Source organism: Ostrea edulis, chromosome 8, assembly GCF_947568905.1.
Source record: "Ostrea edulis chromosome 8, xbOstEdul1.1, whole genome shotgun sequence".
Classification (NCBI taxonomy): Eukaryota; Metazoa; Mollusca; class Bivalvia; order Ostreida; family Ostreidae; genus Ostrea; species Ostrea edulis.
Window position 1 is genome coordinate 60,010,919 of NC_079171.1, and position 14,931 is coordinate 60,025,849.

Consider the following 14,931-nt stretch of genomic DNA (forward strand, 5'->3'; position numbering starts at 1 on the left):
TATGCAACACGTAATCTGATTGGTCTAGACAGTAGTGGAACAAGGATGATGATAAAACTTCATATCTCCCTCTCAAACATCATATCTCCCCATCACATTTACCCCTTAGGCAGTCTCGTCCACTTTCCAAAAAATTAACGTCAAGGTGGACGAAGTTTACTGTGACGTCACAATAAGGTGAGTCACTGTACTTTCATAATTTTGAAAGGCACAACATATGTGGTATCTGATACACACTTTAAAAATCGCCTTGTGTTGGTAAATACAAAAACAAGCAAGTAAATCATCATTCAAAGAGAATGGAAATACAAAAACTGCTTATCATATCACTGTATTTCGTTGCTTGTACCTTCTAATACGTTGACGGCACGGTGTTACCTTTAGGACAATCTCAGCTCAAAATAATGTATGGATGATCGGACTCCAATTTCAAATGCATTTTTGTAGTCTTGCCTTGTTTCGGTATGATAAAACAATTCATTACATGGATGTTATGGAGATCTGAAGGTTTATTTACCCAAGAAAAATCATATTCGGGTGTTGCCTTCGGGAAATATGATATTTTTTGGGTGACTAAATATTCATATCACCCTCACTATCATACAATAAATATATACTAATAATGAGATTATATCAGAATACTACACGCGGCCTTTCTTTGATCTTTATAATAATCAGCCGATTAGTTGACCTATTTAAAAAGCGTTTCAATCCCCTTCTGTTGAACTTGCAAGGTAAAAAATTGAGAGATTGTGTGTTTTATGTTTTCAAGTTTTAAAATACGTATATATTCTGTAATATATTCCAATATACATCAGAACACATTTTAGAATATTACCGACCCATCAAACATAATGCTCCTCTCCAACCCTCTTCACAACTATTAAGACAACTTCCATTCCCTGTTGAACAAGGACGCCCATCTTTACAATGTCCGCAATCAAATACACAGTTAGGTCCATACTTGTAAGGGCTGCATACTGTAAACACAATTCAACACACAGTTAGGTACATACTTGTAAGGGCTGCATACTGTAAACACAATTCAACACACAGTTAGGTCCATACTTTTAAGGGCTGCATACTGTAAACACAATTCAACACACAGTTTGGTCCATACTTGTAAGGACTGCATACTGTAAACACAATTCAACACACAGTTAGGTCCATACTTGTAAGGACTGCATACTGTAAACACAATTCAAAACACAGTTAGATCCATACTTGTAAGGGCTGCATACTGTAAACACAATTCAACACACAGTTAGATCCATACTTGTAAGGGCTGCATACTGTAAACACAATTCAACACACAGTTAGGTCCATACTTGTAAGGGCTGCATACTGTAAACACAATTCAACACACAGTTAGGTCCATACTTGTAAGGACTGCATACTGTAAACACAATTCAACACACAGTTAGGTTCATACTTGTAAGGGCTGCATACTGTAAACACAATTCAACACACAGTTAGATCCATACTTGTACGGACTGCGCACTGTATACACAACCAAAAACACAGTTAGGTCCATACCTGTGAGGCCTATACTCTGTAAACACAATCAAACACACAGTTAGATCCATACTTGTACGGACTGCGCACTGTATACACAACCAAAAACACAGTTAGGTCCATACCTGTGAGGCCTGTACTCTGTAAACACAATCAAACACACGGTTAGATCCATAATTATAAGGGCTGCACTTTGGAAACACAATCAGAGACACAATTAGGTCCATACTTGTAAATACTACACTCTGTAAAAACAATCATACACACATTTAGGTTTATATCTGTAGGAACTAAAAAGATAAACAAAATCAACCATATAGCTAAGTTCATACTTGTATATGTTACAAACAATGCGGGTGAACACAACCAAACACAGTTTGGTTCATAAGTGTGGGATTTACACACAGGAAACGTCGCCAAGCATAAATTTATAATTTACACTCTGTAAAATATGTAAACATAGTTAGATCCATACTCTAAACACAAAACATCACAGTAAGGCCCATGTCTGTTGCGTTTACACTCTCTGAACACAACCATGCACACAGTTAGGTCCTTATTTGTAAATGCTATATTTTGTAAGCACAACCAAAATACAGTCAGGTCAATATATATACATATTAAGAATTGCATGCTTTAAACACAAACAAGCACACGGATGGATCCGTACTTGTAAGGGTTACACCCTGAAAAGAACAGAAAAGAATGTATTTTTGCCAGAAGTTCTAAAGAAAACCATGTGATATGCATAGCATAATAAGGACAACAGAGCAGGCGCGTCAATGTAATTAACTTCTGAGTTTGGTAACGATCACTACATGTACACTGTAGTCGCTACAACATATGGATGTGTAGTGGAGATAACGAACATTGATCAATCTCATATATTCCATCAACAATGTAAGATAGAGAATAAAGCAATCACGGAGCCCTGAATATACCAGAGGTCGAATCAGGTGCTTCGGAGGACTAAATACCTCTTTTCGACCGGTCACATCCGCCGTGAGTCCCATATCTTCATCAGGTAAACGCAGTAACTCGTAGTCAAAATCAATGTGTCAAGAACGAACTAACAATCGGTATAAAACACGTCAGACAGCATTTTACCCAGATATAGATTGTATTGACAAACTAGATCGTTATAGCAACCATAGAGTTTGCAAAATGCGGACATTAAACGATACCGTTGAAAACCCTGTAATATCAATTTGTTTGTTAGTAGCCTGTCTCGATTTAAGAACCAATTACGACTAGTGCAATCCATCGAACTTTGTTTCGGCCTTCAATTTTCAAATAATATCACTCCCGATTTTTTACACTTAATATTTGTGTTTCCCAAAACCGATTCACTGAAATGTAATTTAGGGGTAATTGTATTTCAACCTACGACTTATCGTGCTTATCAGTTGGCGGTGGATGATCCTGCACCTGATCCTACATCTAGTACGTTCAGGTGTCCGTGTTCGCCAAGCTCTTGATTTGTATATTTTATTAGTAAACATTTTTTTTCGATAGTCCCGAGCCTCTCCCGTTGAAAACTTACTTTACCCACTGAATTATCAAAACAAATGTATTGTCAATGGGTATTTGCTTTTGAACAAATAATTAAAATGCGTATAGGTATCTGAAAATGACCAATCTACTATGGTATTATCAATCAATGAAATCGATAAGATTAAGAAAGAACATGCTTCATACAAAACAACTTCAACCAATACACGAGTGTCCAATACATAATCATAGTTGTTGGGTTTTTTTTTTTTTTTTGTTTTTTTTTTTTTTACATAAATCAAGGTTGTTTCAACTAAATTCTTGATCATATGATAGCAAATACTCACATGCAGTAATCAAAGCCGATACAGTCTTAATGAATTCTCGTTTTTGAGTAAATACGCATGGGAAGGTTTACTCATATGCAACAAGCGTTTGTTCCATTCATTCAATTGCCAATTAGAAATGTATAAGCGCTGTCTTCGGCTTTTTATTCGATATGAAAATGATCGGCTTACCTTGACAAAAAGGTTTCTGCCAGTTTGGTTGACATCCACGAGTACAATTTCCTGTGATGTTGTGGCATCGGTCTCCATTCTTACAGTGTCCACATAAACCGCTACAATCTCTTTTAAAGTGTTTGTCATCACATTCTATAACCAATATAGGGTAGAAAATACAGTTTCCTCATAATTATTTGTGTTTCATGATAGATGTATGCATGTATGTATGTATTTATATATATGGATCAATGTTGATATGTATGTATAATTTACCGATTGTGAATCTGGTTTACCTCGGCAAAAAGGTTCCTGCCAGTTGGATTGACATCCATGAATACAATTTCCTGTGATGTTGTGACATCGGCCCCCATTTTTACAGTGTCCACATAAACCGCTACAGTCACTCAAGTAATGTCTGTTATCGCATTCTGTGAATTATTCTGAATAGATCATATCGATATACAGACTGCATTTCTACCAATATAATTTAAGATATGATTCGATTTCTGATACGTGTCAAGCACATAAAAGCTGCTTAAACCGATATAACATTATAATAGCATAGCTATGTAATTCAAGCAAGCGTAGCTTACGGTGGATATGCATATTACATGCATTAATATAACACATCGAAAATATAACACAGTTTTTTTGTTAGTCTTAGTTTGATGGTAAATCCCAAACTATAAAATGAGCAGTAGTTTGCCTCTATTGAGAAAAAAAAGGTCATACACAGAACACGCTCTTGTGTATTGAATCAGTTGAGAAATATAAGAACTATATAAATTTTATAACGGAATACACATATTTTTTTTCCCATTTGAATTAAGCATTCTTAGAATTGAATGTTGGTTGAAGTCATCTCTCTTTGACAGAAAGTTTTTGTTTTCTTTTGTGAAAGCATAACTTTTCAACTATTTAAAGCCGACATATTGTAGAAAGTGACGTTGTTGAATTTGTGCTCTCGATATCAATAGAAAGTACTACGTTTGATGGATTTTAAACTTTATATATATAAGATGTCGGTCCCCTGAAAGCAGTAAAATACTCTGATTATCAGATTATATGTCTTTCAGAAAAAAGATGTATACCATCTTAGTAAATCACCCATTTTAAGCTCTATATTCTGAAATTTATTCACTTGATCTTAATTTCATTTCATATGCGATTTCGTGGTAAGTAGAAGGAGGTTCTCATTTTCATTTTCGTGCCATAAAGGTAATGATCAATCCACTCTGGACATAGGGAGATACTGCCCGTTCGACATATAGACAACAAACTTAGGGCCATGGTGCATAGTAAGGACTAATTGATCCCTATTCAGTTTTGGGTAAAAGGGTCAAAGAGCAAGGACCAAACTAGAAATGGGAAGATAAATTCCATTCAATATATTACGAACCCTTTGCTTGACGGATAGCAAAATTGGTACACAGTTACACCCTTAGCAGTTATTAACCCCAATTCGTTTTGAGGTCACATGTTCAAAAGTCAAGGGTAAAACTTGACATATTGATATACTACTAAATCAATACCTTGAGAACCAATTTTAACAGATATAAAACTGAATTTCTATAAAACTCATTACACCTGTATTTTGTAAGAAATATATGACCCCTATTGATTTTTAAGTCACTTGGTAAAAATGCATGGGTCAACTGGACATAGGAAGATATTTTTTACTCATTCTCTCAATAGCTATTTGATTGACAAATATCAAACTCGATGCAATGATACATCATCAGGAGTGAAAGAAGCCAATGGATTTTAGGGAACATATTGTCACATTAATATGTTGAGAATTTTAAGGCTGACATACATCAATGTTGGTACACTGGTACATAGTAAAAGTAGGTCATTCATATTTATTTTGAGGTCACGTTATCAAAGATCAATCTACTTTGGGTATATAAGGTGCTCTTTGCTAAATATTTTGAATTCTTCGGCACTAAGGTACTGTTACGAAATAAATGATACACATGTATAACCATGGGAACATACCTGTCTCTGCAGCATACCTTGTTTATATTAGTATGTTTGTATATATAGCATATTGTTCAACCAAACTGAATATTGTTAGTTTTGTTATTCGATATTTTTTATATAAGTCATTGAATCTACAATAAAACCTGGTCTAATTTGTTTAATATGTCATTGGTAACATCTCAGCTTCCAGATATTTCATTCAGTGCATAAGGGATGAATTCGCCAAACCCATTTGTAAATTCCAGGAACACAAATTAATATCGAAATATGTGTGTAGCCTTGATTCAGTTTTGTGGTGGTATTTCAGAAAATGGTTGGTTATTCACACTAAGCAATTTTTACTGGTTCCCGCATTGCGTAAAGCTAGTGGCAAGATAGTTCCAGTAGTGTTTAATATGTGTGAATCTAGGGTGGTGAATGGTTTCAGAAGTAGCGAAACGGTGTACAATTCAAGGTTTGAGCAAGTTACCGCTACGTAAACCACCTTGAATCAGGGTTTCTAAAATTCACACAGCCTGTGAACCATTGTAATAATGAAGTTTCCAAACTGAACCTCTTGCTGGAGAGACTACGTGTGGAGGCCGGATTGACGGACACAGCACTCCGTTGGGTACAGTCTTACTTGAATGGCCGCATCCAAACGGTGAAGATCAACACCAGTGTGTCCTCAGATGTACCACTGTCCACCGGAGTGCCCCAAGGGTCTGTTCTCGGCCCCTTCTCTTCCTGGTAGGCCTTCTCCCACTCAGGAGAGTTATTAACCAATATGCCATAAACCGTCACGGGTTCGCAGATGACACTCAACTTTACAGCCGTTTGAGTGTAAAAACACTGCCAAGCGGACCTATCAAGTCAACATCATGGAGGAATGCATAGCAAGTGTCCGAACCTGGATGACTGTGAACAAACTTAAACTAAATGATGGAAAAACTGAGATTATGGTGGTTGCTAGTGCCCACAACCAGTAACTTGTGAAGGATATCCGTCTGAAGATTGGTGAGGCAATATTGACACCTAAGTCTACAGTTAAAAACATTGATGCTGCCCTGGACGACACCTTATTAATGGAAATACAAGTCAACTCCGTGGTAAGGAAGATGTACTTCAACATCAGGAGAATATCCAAGGTGAAACACCATCTCACCCAGGAAGCGTGTGTGAGGGTCATCAATGCAAAAGTCATATCCCACCTTGACTATCACAATGTCCTCCTGCTTGACATGACCGATCGCCCCATGTACCGACTACAAGTGGCTCAGAACAACGCTGCACGTTGTCTCACAAGAACATGCTACAGATAACATATTGTGCCGGTTAATTCAACAACTACACTGGCTGCCGGTAAATCAACGTATTGTGTTTAAAGTGCTGAAAACCATACATAAATACATGTAACTACACTCTTTCTCAGCACCAGCATACATGAGAGAGCTATGTCCTGTTTACCAACCACATATGACCTTGATATCAGCATCCGACCAATGGCAACTACTGGTAGTGAAGAAGTCGTCAAACAAATACGATACAAGAGCGATAAAAACACTAGGTCCACAATTGTGGAATAAACTGCCACTGGAACTTCGAGAGCTTGATGCACATGGAGCATTGTCCAAGAACCTAAAACACTTTTGATCAAGCGTGAATGAACATGCCCTGTGGATGTAAAATTCAGAGTAATATCAAAGATCCCATGTGCAAGCTCTTGCAAACCGAATTTGATCCAGCATACGAATACCTATATGCCAATTGTATCTTGTCAACTCAAATTCAACCACTTCGTCATTTTACTACCATGTTTTAATTTAATTCTTTCTATTGTTTATAGGTCTTGCAGATTTTTTATTAGTGTATGACTATTAGCGCAAACATTGTACTATAATTGATTTTGCGCTTTATAAATGAATAAAATAATAATAATAATAATGTGTGAATTTCTTTTAACAGAACCTTTCTATTGGTACTAACGTTTGTGACATTGGGGAGGTTCTTAGTTACCATGCAAGAGATAGCATTTCACGAACACGCCTTCCTTTTTCATTCTTCGGGTTGGTATCTCTTTTCGGGAAATGTTTCCAGAGATCACAACTGAGCTAAAGTTTGACAAAATCAATGTCTGCATCCCCCCATTTAATCAAACGTTTAGATGACCGTTTAAATGCAATGTTACAACATCTCGTTTGTATGCTCTTTTCAGTCTCATCTAAAACGTAGGGAAAATGCAGAAAACAGACCAAAGAACAACTCACTAATCCGGCTGTTTATATCTTGTTTTGTCTCAGAATTTCTGATTGGTGACTAATACCATAGTGAACATTTTGTCTGGGGACAGATGTAACGACAGTGGCCCAAATAAAGTCGACCTGTATATGCTGCCTGTCTGTTAGTTTAACAGCTAACTTGGTCTTCTATTTTTGCCTTACTATTTGATTGCACGCAATATAAGGAAACATTGAATACTAAACATTTGAATAATTTTGATACTTAAAAGCCTAAAGGCATTTGACGATATACATCAAAATAAATACTCCCTAATTAATAGATTTATACCTTACCGTCGGTAAACTGAACATGAATCTAATACCGGGTTTTTCTCTCTTTAGTAAACGGAAAAAACACTTATAACGTGATAAAATGGATCGAAATATACTATTATATATGAAGAGAATGAGACAAATATGAGCGACTTGACTTAATCGGAATAGGATAAGAAAAACAAATATGAAGAACAAAAACATTGCAATAAAATCGTATTAACAAAATTTTAAATTAGGATTGTAAACATAAGCAAAAATGGCTAATCAGAAATGTTCAAATGAAATTGATATGAAATAAATAGAATAAAGGTTGTTTAAAAAAACACAATTCTTGAAATAAAAAGGAAACTAAGCAAAAGATTGAAATAAGATTTTTAGAACAAATATATAGTATGAAGATGTTAATGAGAAACCAAAAACAATATTTGTAAAATTTCTTAGAACAAAATGTTGACACTAATATACCTCCATAGGCATTTGAAATATTTCTGTTTAAAACATAAAACCCAACAATACCTGCACAATACGGTCCAGAACGATGTGCTTCACTACAGCCATATATGCATTCACCAGTATAGGTATCACAGTGTTGATTGAGACATCTTCTGTCACATACATGAGAACAACGTTCATTATATCGCGTTGCATCACAACCTAGCAATAAAAATATGATAATATGTCACCTGTCTTTTATTGTCCAGGCATTTTTTATAATGACCTAGTAAGTGTAGAGTGTCAGTTTGAGAGAATCATTACTTGTGTAATTACTACATTGCGGTATTGATAGGAGCATTATATATAAGAGAGAGAGAGAGAGAGAGAGAGAGAGAGAGAGAGAGAGAGAGAGAGAGAGAGAGACGTACCCAGTACATTAACTTCACAAATCTCTACCACCTTTTTTTCTGGGATTCTGGGTACACGTAGAGTTTAGGGCCCTATGTCTAGTGTTATAGAAAGCGATGCCCTGTGTTGTTCTATTCACAATTATAGTCATGATAGTTGGAGGACAACCGGTAGCTGGATCGTGTTGGTAAACCAGTCTTCCTGTTTCATTATTAGGAGGTATGTACGACTCAATATCATACACGTATATTGAAAAACCTGCTGACCGATATATCGCTGAAAGAAATCATGATAAAACATGTTAGGATGAGTGCTGTGTTCTGTTGATAGAGTTTTTTTCTTTATTTACAAAATACCTTACTTGTAGCTTCAAAATAAATCTTGAGTTCAGCAACGTTGAAAGTCCTCTGCATCCACACTTTCCACCAAACATGTTCATATTCCCCCGATACGTCAATACTGGTACATGGATGGTGGATGCCTGTATCTCCGTCTATTGCATTAACAGCTCCCTGGCCCCTGTAAGGAATCGCACTCATTGTCGCTGTTCCTCTCAAGTTTTCATCATAGACCAAATTGACTAGAAAATATAGAAGTCGTGGTTCATTACTAATCGTTTGCGAATTGTAAATGAATACTTCTGGCATGTGCATTGATGTCGTCTGTTTAAATGTAATTCAACAGAGCTGCACGCAATCTCCTGGCATATTGTTGCATCAGTATGGATTAATCTCAATAATATTTTCGTTGATTTAGAATTTTTGTTTGACAGAACATAAAATCCCTCCGCATTTTAGTTATATCGTAGATTTGATTTTTTTTTTTTGGGGGGGGGGTAGGATTATGGATTTATGTTTTATCCGCAAGAAGAAAAACAGTGGAGATAATCCTAAGAATTTATAATTGTTAATGATCATATTCACGAGATACACCGCCGTTTAATCTGCGTTACGGTATTCAATTTAAGAAAACAGGTAGATACAAGACCTGATAACTATAGATAAAAGTACACGCTGAAATGTTTGTTTCGTTATCACATTTGATAAAACTAAATATTCGCAAACATTTTAAGAATAGTTTGTGATGATATCGACGACGAATCTTCGTCTCGTCACCGTCCATAATCAACAGTATAGGGGGCGATACGTATTAACCATTCGATTAAAACTAATTAGCAGTTGCATGTGTGTTCACAATGGCCGTTTTTTTTTTAAATAATATTATTTCATTAGTTTAATTGTTTTATGACACAAACTAGCTTTCGCAGTCGAGATATCTGTATCTTTATGTAAATTATTTTCGATCAATTACTAAGAAACAGTCTTCCCACGAATGTGTATTGGAAGAGTACTTTCGTCACCTTAATAGAAACACACACGAGAGAGAAAACGACGGAGGGAGGTATATATAACTTACCGAAACTTTCACAGTTCGTCGCAAATAGTAGCATCCACATGCATTTCAGTATACGCATTTCACCACATCGGTGTAATATGTAAGTAGATATCTACCTTGTTTAGAGAGCATTGCTACTTGTTCAACATACCACACTTTATCAAGAAGATAACCGGGTAAGGGGTATTCCCCTCCTTTAAACACATTGTGTATGATATCAATATAGATGTCAATAAGTGATCAGATAATGTGAATGAATTTATCGAAGTATAAAGAACCCTAATAGTTCAGAAATACTGTATATCTGTGTGATATTTGTTTTGGGGTAGACCACACCTTAAAATATTATATCGGGAGATAATATAAATTTTCTTTTATGTTTCCTTACCTTTTTACAAAAGGCCATTTAGATGTAGGCATGGCGTGAAGTATTGTATGATTGTTTTATGTTTTTTACGAGCATGACCATTGAAGATATACAATTAATTGGTATACCCAATGTTTTGAAAGAAAGCATCTTCGCTAGCCAAGGGTTTTCGGTCCACTCCGCTCCCCATAAACTTTCAGAAGCTCATCCTTTTCCTTTTTAAGTGCATCCAATTTATTCTTTAGATCGTAGTCAATTTTTGACAAACGATTTACTTTAGCGAAACAAAACGTACAGACATACTTATCGTCTGACAAAATCATTTGCAATACCTCCTGTAGTTGTTGTAAGACTTGAAAGGTTGGTGAATTAATGACTCGTCGTTGTTTCGGAGATATTTCATTAAAACAAACACAGCATGTGCTGTTGTCAAAAGTCGCCATTTATACATAATTCGGAATGTTATTTACATGGTACTTTCGTTATACTAGTTAAAAAGTCTAGAAAGATTCCGAACACAGAGGCGCTCATACGTCATTTTTGTAACGCGGTCGCTGATTGGTCGATCCATACTAATTGAATCCAATCGCGTTTCGCTAAAAATTGCCAACTTTTAGATAGCTCGATCGGCCAAGGGTTTATGGGAAGCGGAGTGGACCGAAAACCCTTGGCTAGCGAAGATGGAAAGAAAGGTGGCTATAACGAACAGTGACTAATCTTGTAACTGATAGAAGAGATACAAAAATCAAAAGTGGGCACAGACGGACGCCTTGGATATACCAAAGGTGGGTAAGGTGCCTAGGAGGAATAAGCATCCCTGCCGAACGGTAACACCCTCCCTGAGCCATATGACTTCATCAGAAAAAACGGTCTAATGGAGACAGGCTATTTAAAAATAAGTTGATGTTAGAATAGTTCCAACAGCCTTCCTTAAATCCAGCATTTCGCAAATTTTATGGTCGTTATAACGATCTAATTTGCGAATGTAACCTATCAATGAGTCGTATGTCTGACGTACTCCATACCGATTGTTAGGCCGTTATTGGTACAGTAAACTCTGATATAGCGAATTTCTGCGGACACTCTATAAAAATTCGCTATATGCGTAATTCGCCATACGTTCATAGCGAATTCATAATTCAAATATAACGAATTCGTTATAAAACTGATTTGTTCTACATGTATGCAAGGTGAAGATAACGAACAGTGATCAATCTCATAACTCCTACAAGCAATACAAAATAGATAGTTGGGCAAACACGGACCCCTGGACACACTAGAGGTGGGGTCAGGTGCCTAGGAGGAGTAAGCATCCCCTGTTGACCGGTCACACCCGCCGTGAGCCCCATATCCTGATCAGGTAAACGGAGTTATCCGCAGTCAAAATCAGTGTGCCAAGAACGGCTTAACAATTGGTATGAAACACGTCAGACAGCATTTGACCCAATGCGAGGTTGTATTGACGAACTAGATCGTTATAACGACCATAGTATATCAGTTGTATAAGAAAGCAGCAATCGACATATTTGCTTTTGTATAGTCTCCAAGAGAAATTAAGCCTGTATATTTGCGAGAAATATTGTATACAAGAAATTCACACACTGATTTATATATCGTAATTTATCTTGATGGATTATCAAGTCACGCAAGAACATGTCGAAAGAAAAATGTCAACAAAAGTATGTGTAATACATGAAAACAGTCTAGTGTAGTTGTCATTTACTTGTTGCTTTACACAAATAAAGGAGTGTAAGAAAGCGATTGTTAAAAACCACAAAGAGTCTAGAATGAAGGAAAGGAAAAAAAAATAAAAAAACAAATTCGTTATAAAACGTGATTTATACGTTCATTTTTAATTCAAGGGGAATAGGAATTTACTTCGTTATATCCGTAAATTCGCTATATCCGTGTTCGTTATAGACGCATATTAATATAGAGAATAGATAAAGAATTTGCCTGGAAAATTGATTTCACTTCGCTCTAGCCGTAATTTCGCTATATCTGTGTTTGCTATATTCGAGTTCTACTGTAACTAAGTTTATTTACGGATTATTCCCTTTAACCGATCAACAGCGGATATTTACCCCTCCTAGGCACCTGATCCTCTGATATATCCTTGTTTGCTCAACTCTTAATTCTATATCCCTTATGGGAGTTGTGATAATCATCGCTGTTCCTTATAATCACCTTTTAGTATACACTACAGTCAAATTTTGTAATCTCGTTATTGAAGGAAAAAAGATTGAACTTCCAGATACGAGATAAATCGGGTAAAAATCTGGTTGCGTTTTACAGCTCACTTCAACAAATCTCTGGTCTTTGATAAATCAGTGTTCAACATAACGATTAATTGATTTATTGCATCTTGTTTAACGTCTCTCTCTAAAAAAAAAATTCACTCATATGGAGAAGTCACAGAGACCGGTGAAGGTCTTCAAATGTAGGTCTATGTTCGGCACATACGGTAATTGATCAGTGATACTTCTTTAGCGTGCCACATCCATTGTGACCTGGCCCATCCGTTTTAGGTCATCTCCGAGGACCCGTGACATTCGCACCTGATGCCAAGCCTTTTGCAATGCAACCATCACTACCTCTTTAACTGGCTTAGGTATGTCACGGCCGGGATTCGAACCCCGGCCTTCCGCATCCGGGACGGACGCTCTAACCTCTAGACCACCACGACGGTTGCCAAGTTCAACCGTACAGACAAACTGAAAATATGTATGAAGGTCTACCTTTGAGAAATACAACATAAGGACACAATCCTGGTACAGCATCAGAATGTCCAGCATTCAAAAATGCTTGCATCAGCATCAAGATTCCTAGTATCAGAAGGCTACTGACAAACAAGTTGATGGTGCAGGGCTTCCAACACTTTCGTTTAAAGTCAGCATTTCGCAGAATCTATTATCGTTTGCCCATACAACCTTCACTTGGTCAAATGTTGTCTAATGTGATTCATACCGATTGTTAAACCGTTCTTGGCACACTGATTTTGACAACGAATCACTCCGTCTACCTGACAAAGATATGACTCGCGGTGGGTGTGACCCGTCGACAGGGGATGCTTACACCTCCTAGGCACCTGATCCACCTCTGTTGTGTCCAGGGGTTCGTGTTTGCCAAACTCTCCATTTTGCATTGCTAACAAGAGTTATGAGATTGATAACTGTTCGTTATCTTACAAAGTCAGCATTGTCTCATGAACATGCATTCCGGCCACCTGGGCCACCATTTGTACATACAATTACGTATTTCAGGCACTGAGTACCTATTCTAAACCGGATCACAACGGGACTATAACAGAATACGCATCGGAAGATGAATTCACTCAACCTAGATAGAGTATAATCTGTCTAATCCGGTTGAGTGTGGTTCCAAAGAAATTGGCCGCTTTACACAGAGTCCGGAGTGCAGAATGTTAAAAAATATGAGAGTTGCTCCGTTGTATTCGCTGTCTACCGGCACTATGCATACGTGTGTAATGATTCCTAACATTTTATCATATCACAAAATAATATCATCGCCGTCTTCAAGTGCTACATTATGTACGCTTGTCAAGTTTATGTTATGTTCGTATAAAATTTCTCTTTCCCAGCTTTCGTCTTAAGTGCATTTAATGGAAATATCGCTTTTAACTGTCTCAATTTGTGAAACGGAAAATGATGTAATGCCAAGTGATCGACTGGATATGGCGAACTGAGCGCTAACTTAACTGTATATCATCACTGTCTGACTCGTCGGAGAGCTCTGAGAGGTATGCCCTGCTAATGGAAAACATGACTGGGTTTTGGACGATTTTGTTTCATTCCAAGAATGTATCGAATTCGTCAATTGATTGAACTTTGTCTTTTTTGTTCAGTTCTCGTCTCTGTCGTTATGGGGGAGGCCCGTGCATTATTATCTCGTGTGTGGTGCTATCATAATTGAAATCTGCATCCCCCAAAATCGGGTTTTCTTTTAAACTTATCCCAGGTTGAACTGTCTGTTTACCTGAGGCTCCCTCTGAGACACCCTTTGTGTACACCGCGTGTGATAGACCAAATATCGACAGGTTAGTCATCGTGGGGTGGCTGGTTTAAATTCGATAATTAGAGCTAATTACGAGCAGTTGGTAGCTCATGTAAATCGAATACCATTGAGGTACCAATTAGGGTGGTGTATCATCGAGGCGCCAGTCAAATTATACCGTGTATATCACATAGCACAGGTTTGTATCAACACCAATATGACTAACACTATCACCCCGAAAGGACCTGGGTTTAATTAATTCCCCGGTATCCCTTTCTTGTCGTAA

At 37.1% G+C, this 14,931-nt stretch overlaps 1 protein-coding gene across 1 annotated transcript in view; it reads right to left on the reverse strand.

Moving 5' to 3' along the window:
* LOC125660814 (uncharacterized) overlaps positions 1-14,697 on the reverse strand; it is a 29,798-nt gene extending 15,101 nt beyond the window's left edge. Inside the window, exons 1-6 of the mRNA XM_056147749.1 lie at positions 14,628-14,697; positions 9,231-9,449; positions 8,543-8,680; positions 3,803-3,937; positions 3,525-3,659; positions 843-980 (exon numbers count right to left, since the gene is read on the reverse strand). Coding sequence (XP_056003724.1) covers positions 843-980; positions 3,525-3,659; positions 3,803-3,937; positions 8,543-8,680; positions 9,231-9,449; positions 14,628-14,697 — 835 coding nt within the window. The remainder of the gene's footprint in view (positions 1-842; positions 981-3,524; positions 3,660-3,802; positions 3,938-8,542; positions 8,681-9,230; positions 9,450-14,627) is intronic.
* Between the last annotated feature and the right edge of the window lie 234 nt (positions 14,698-14,931).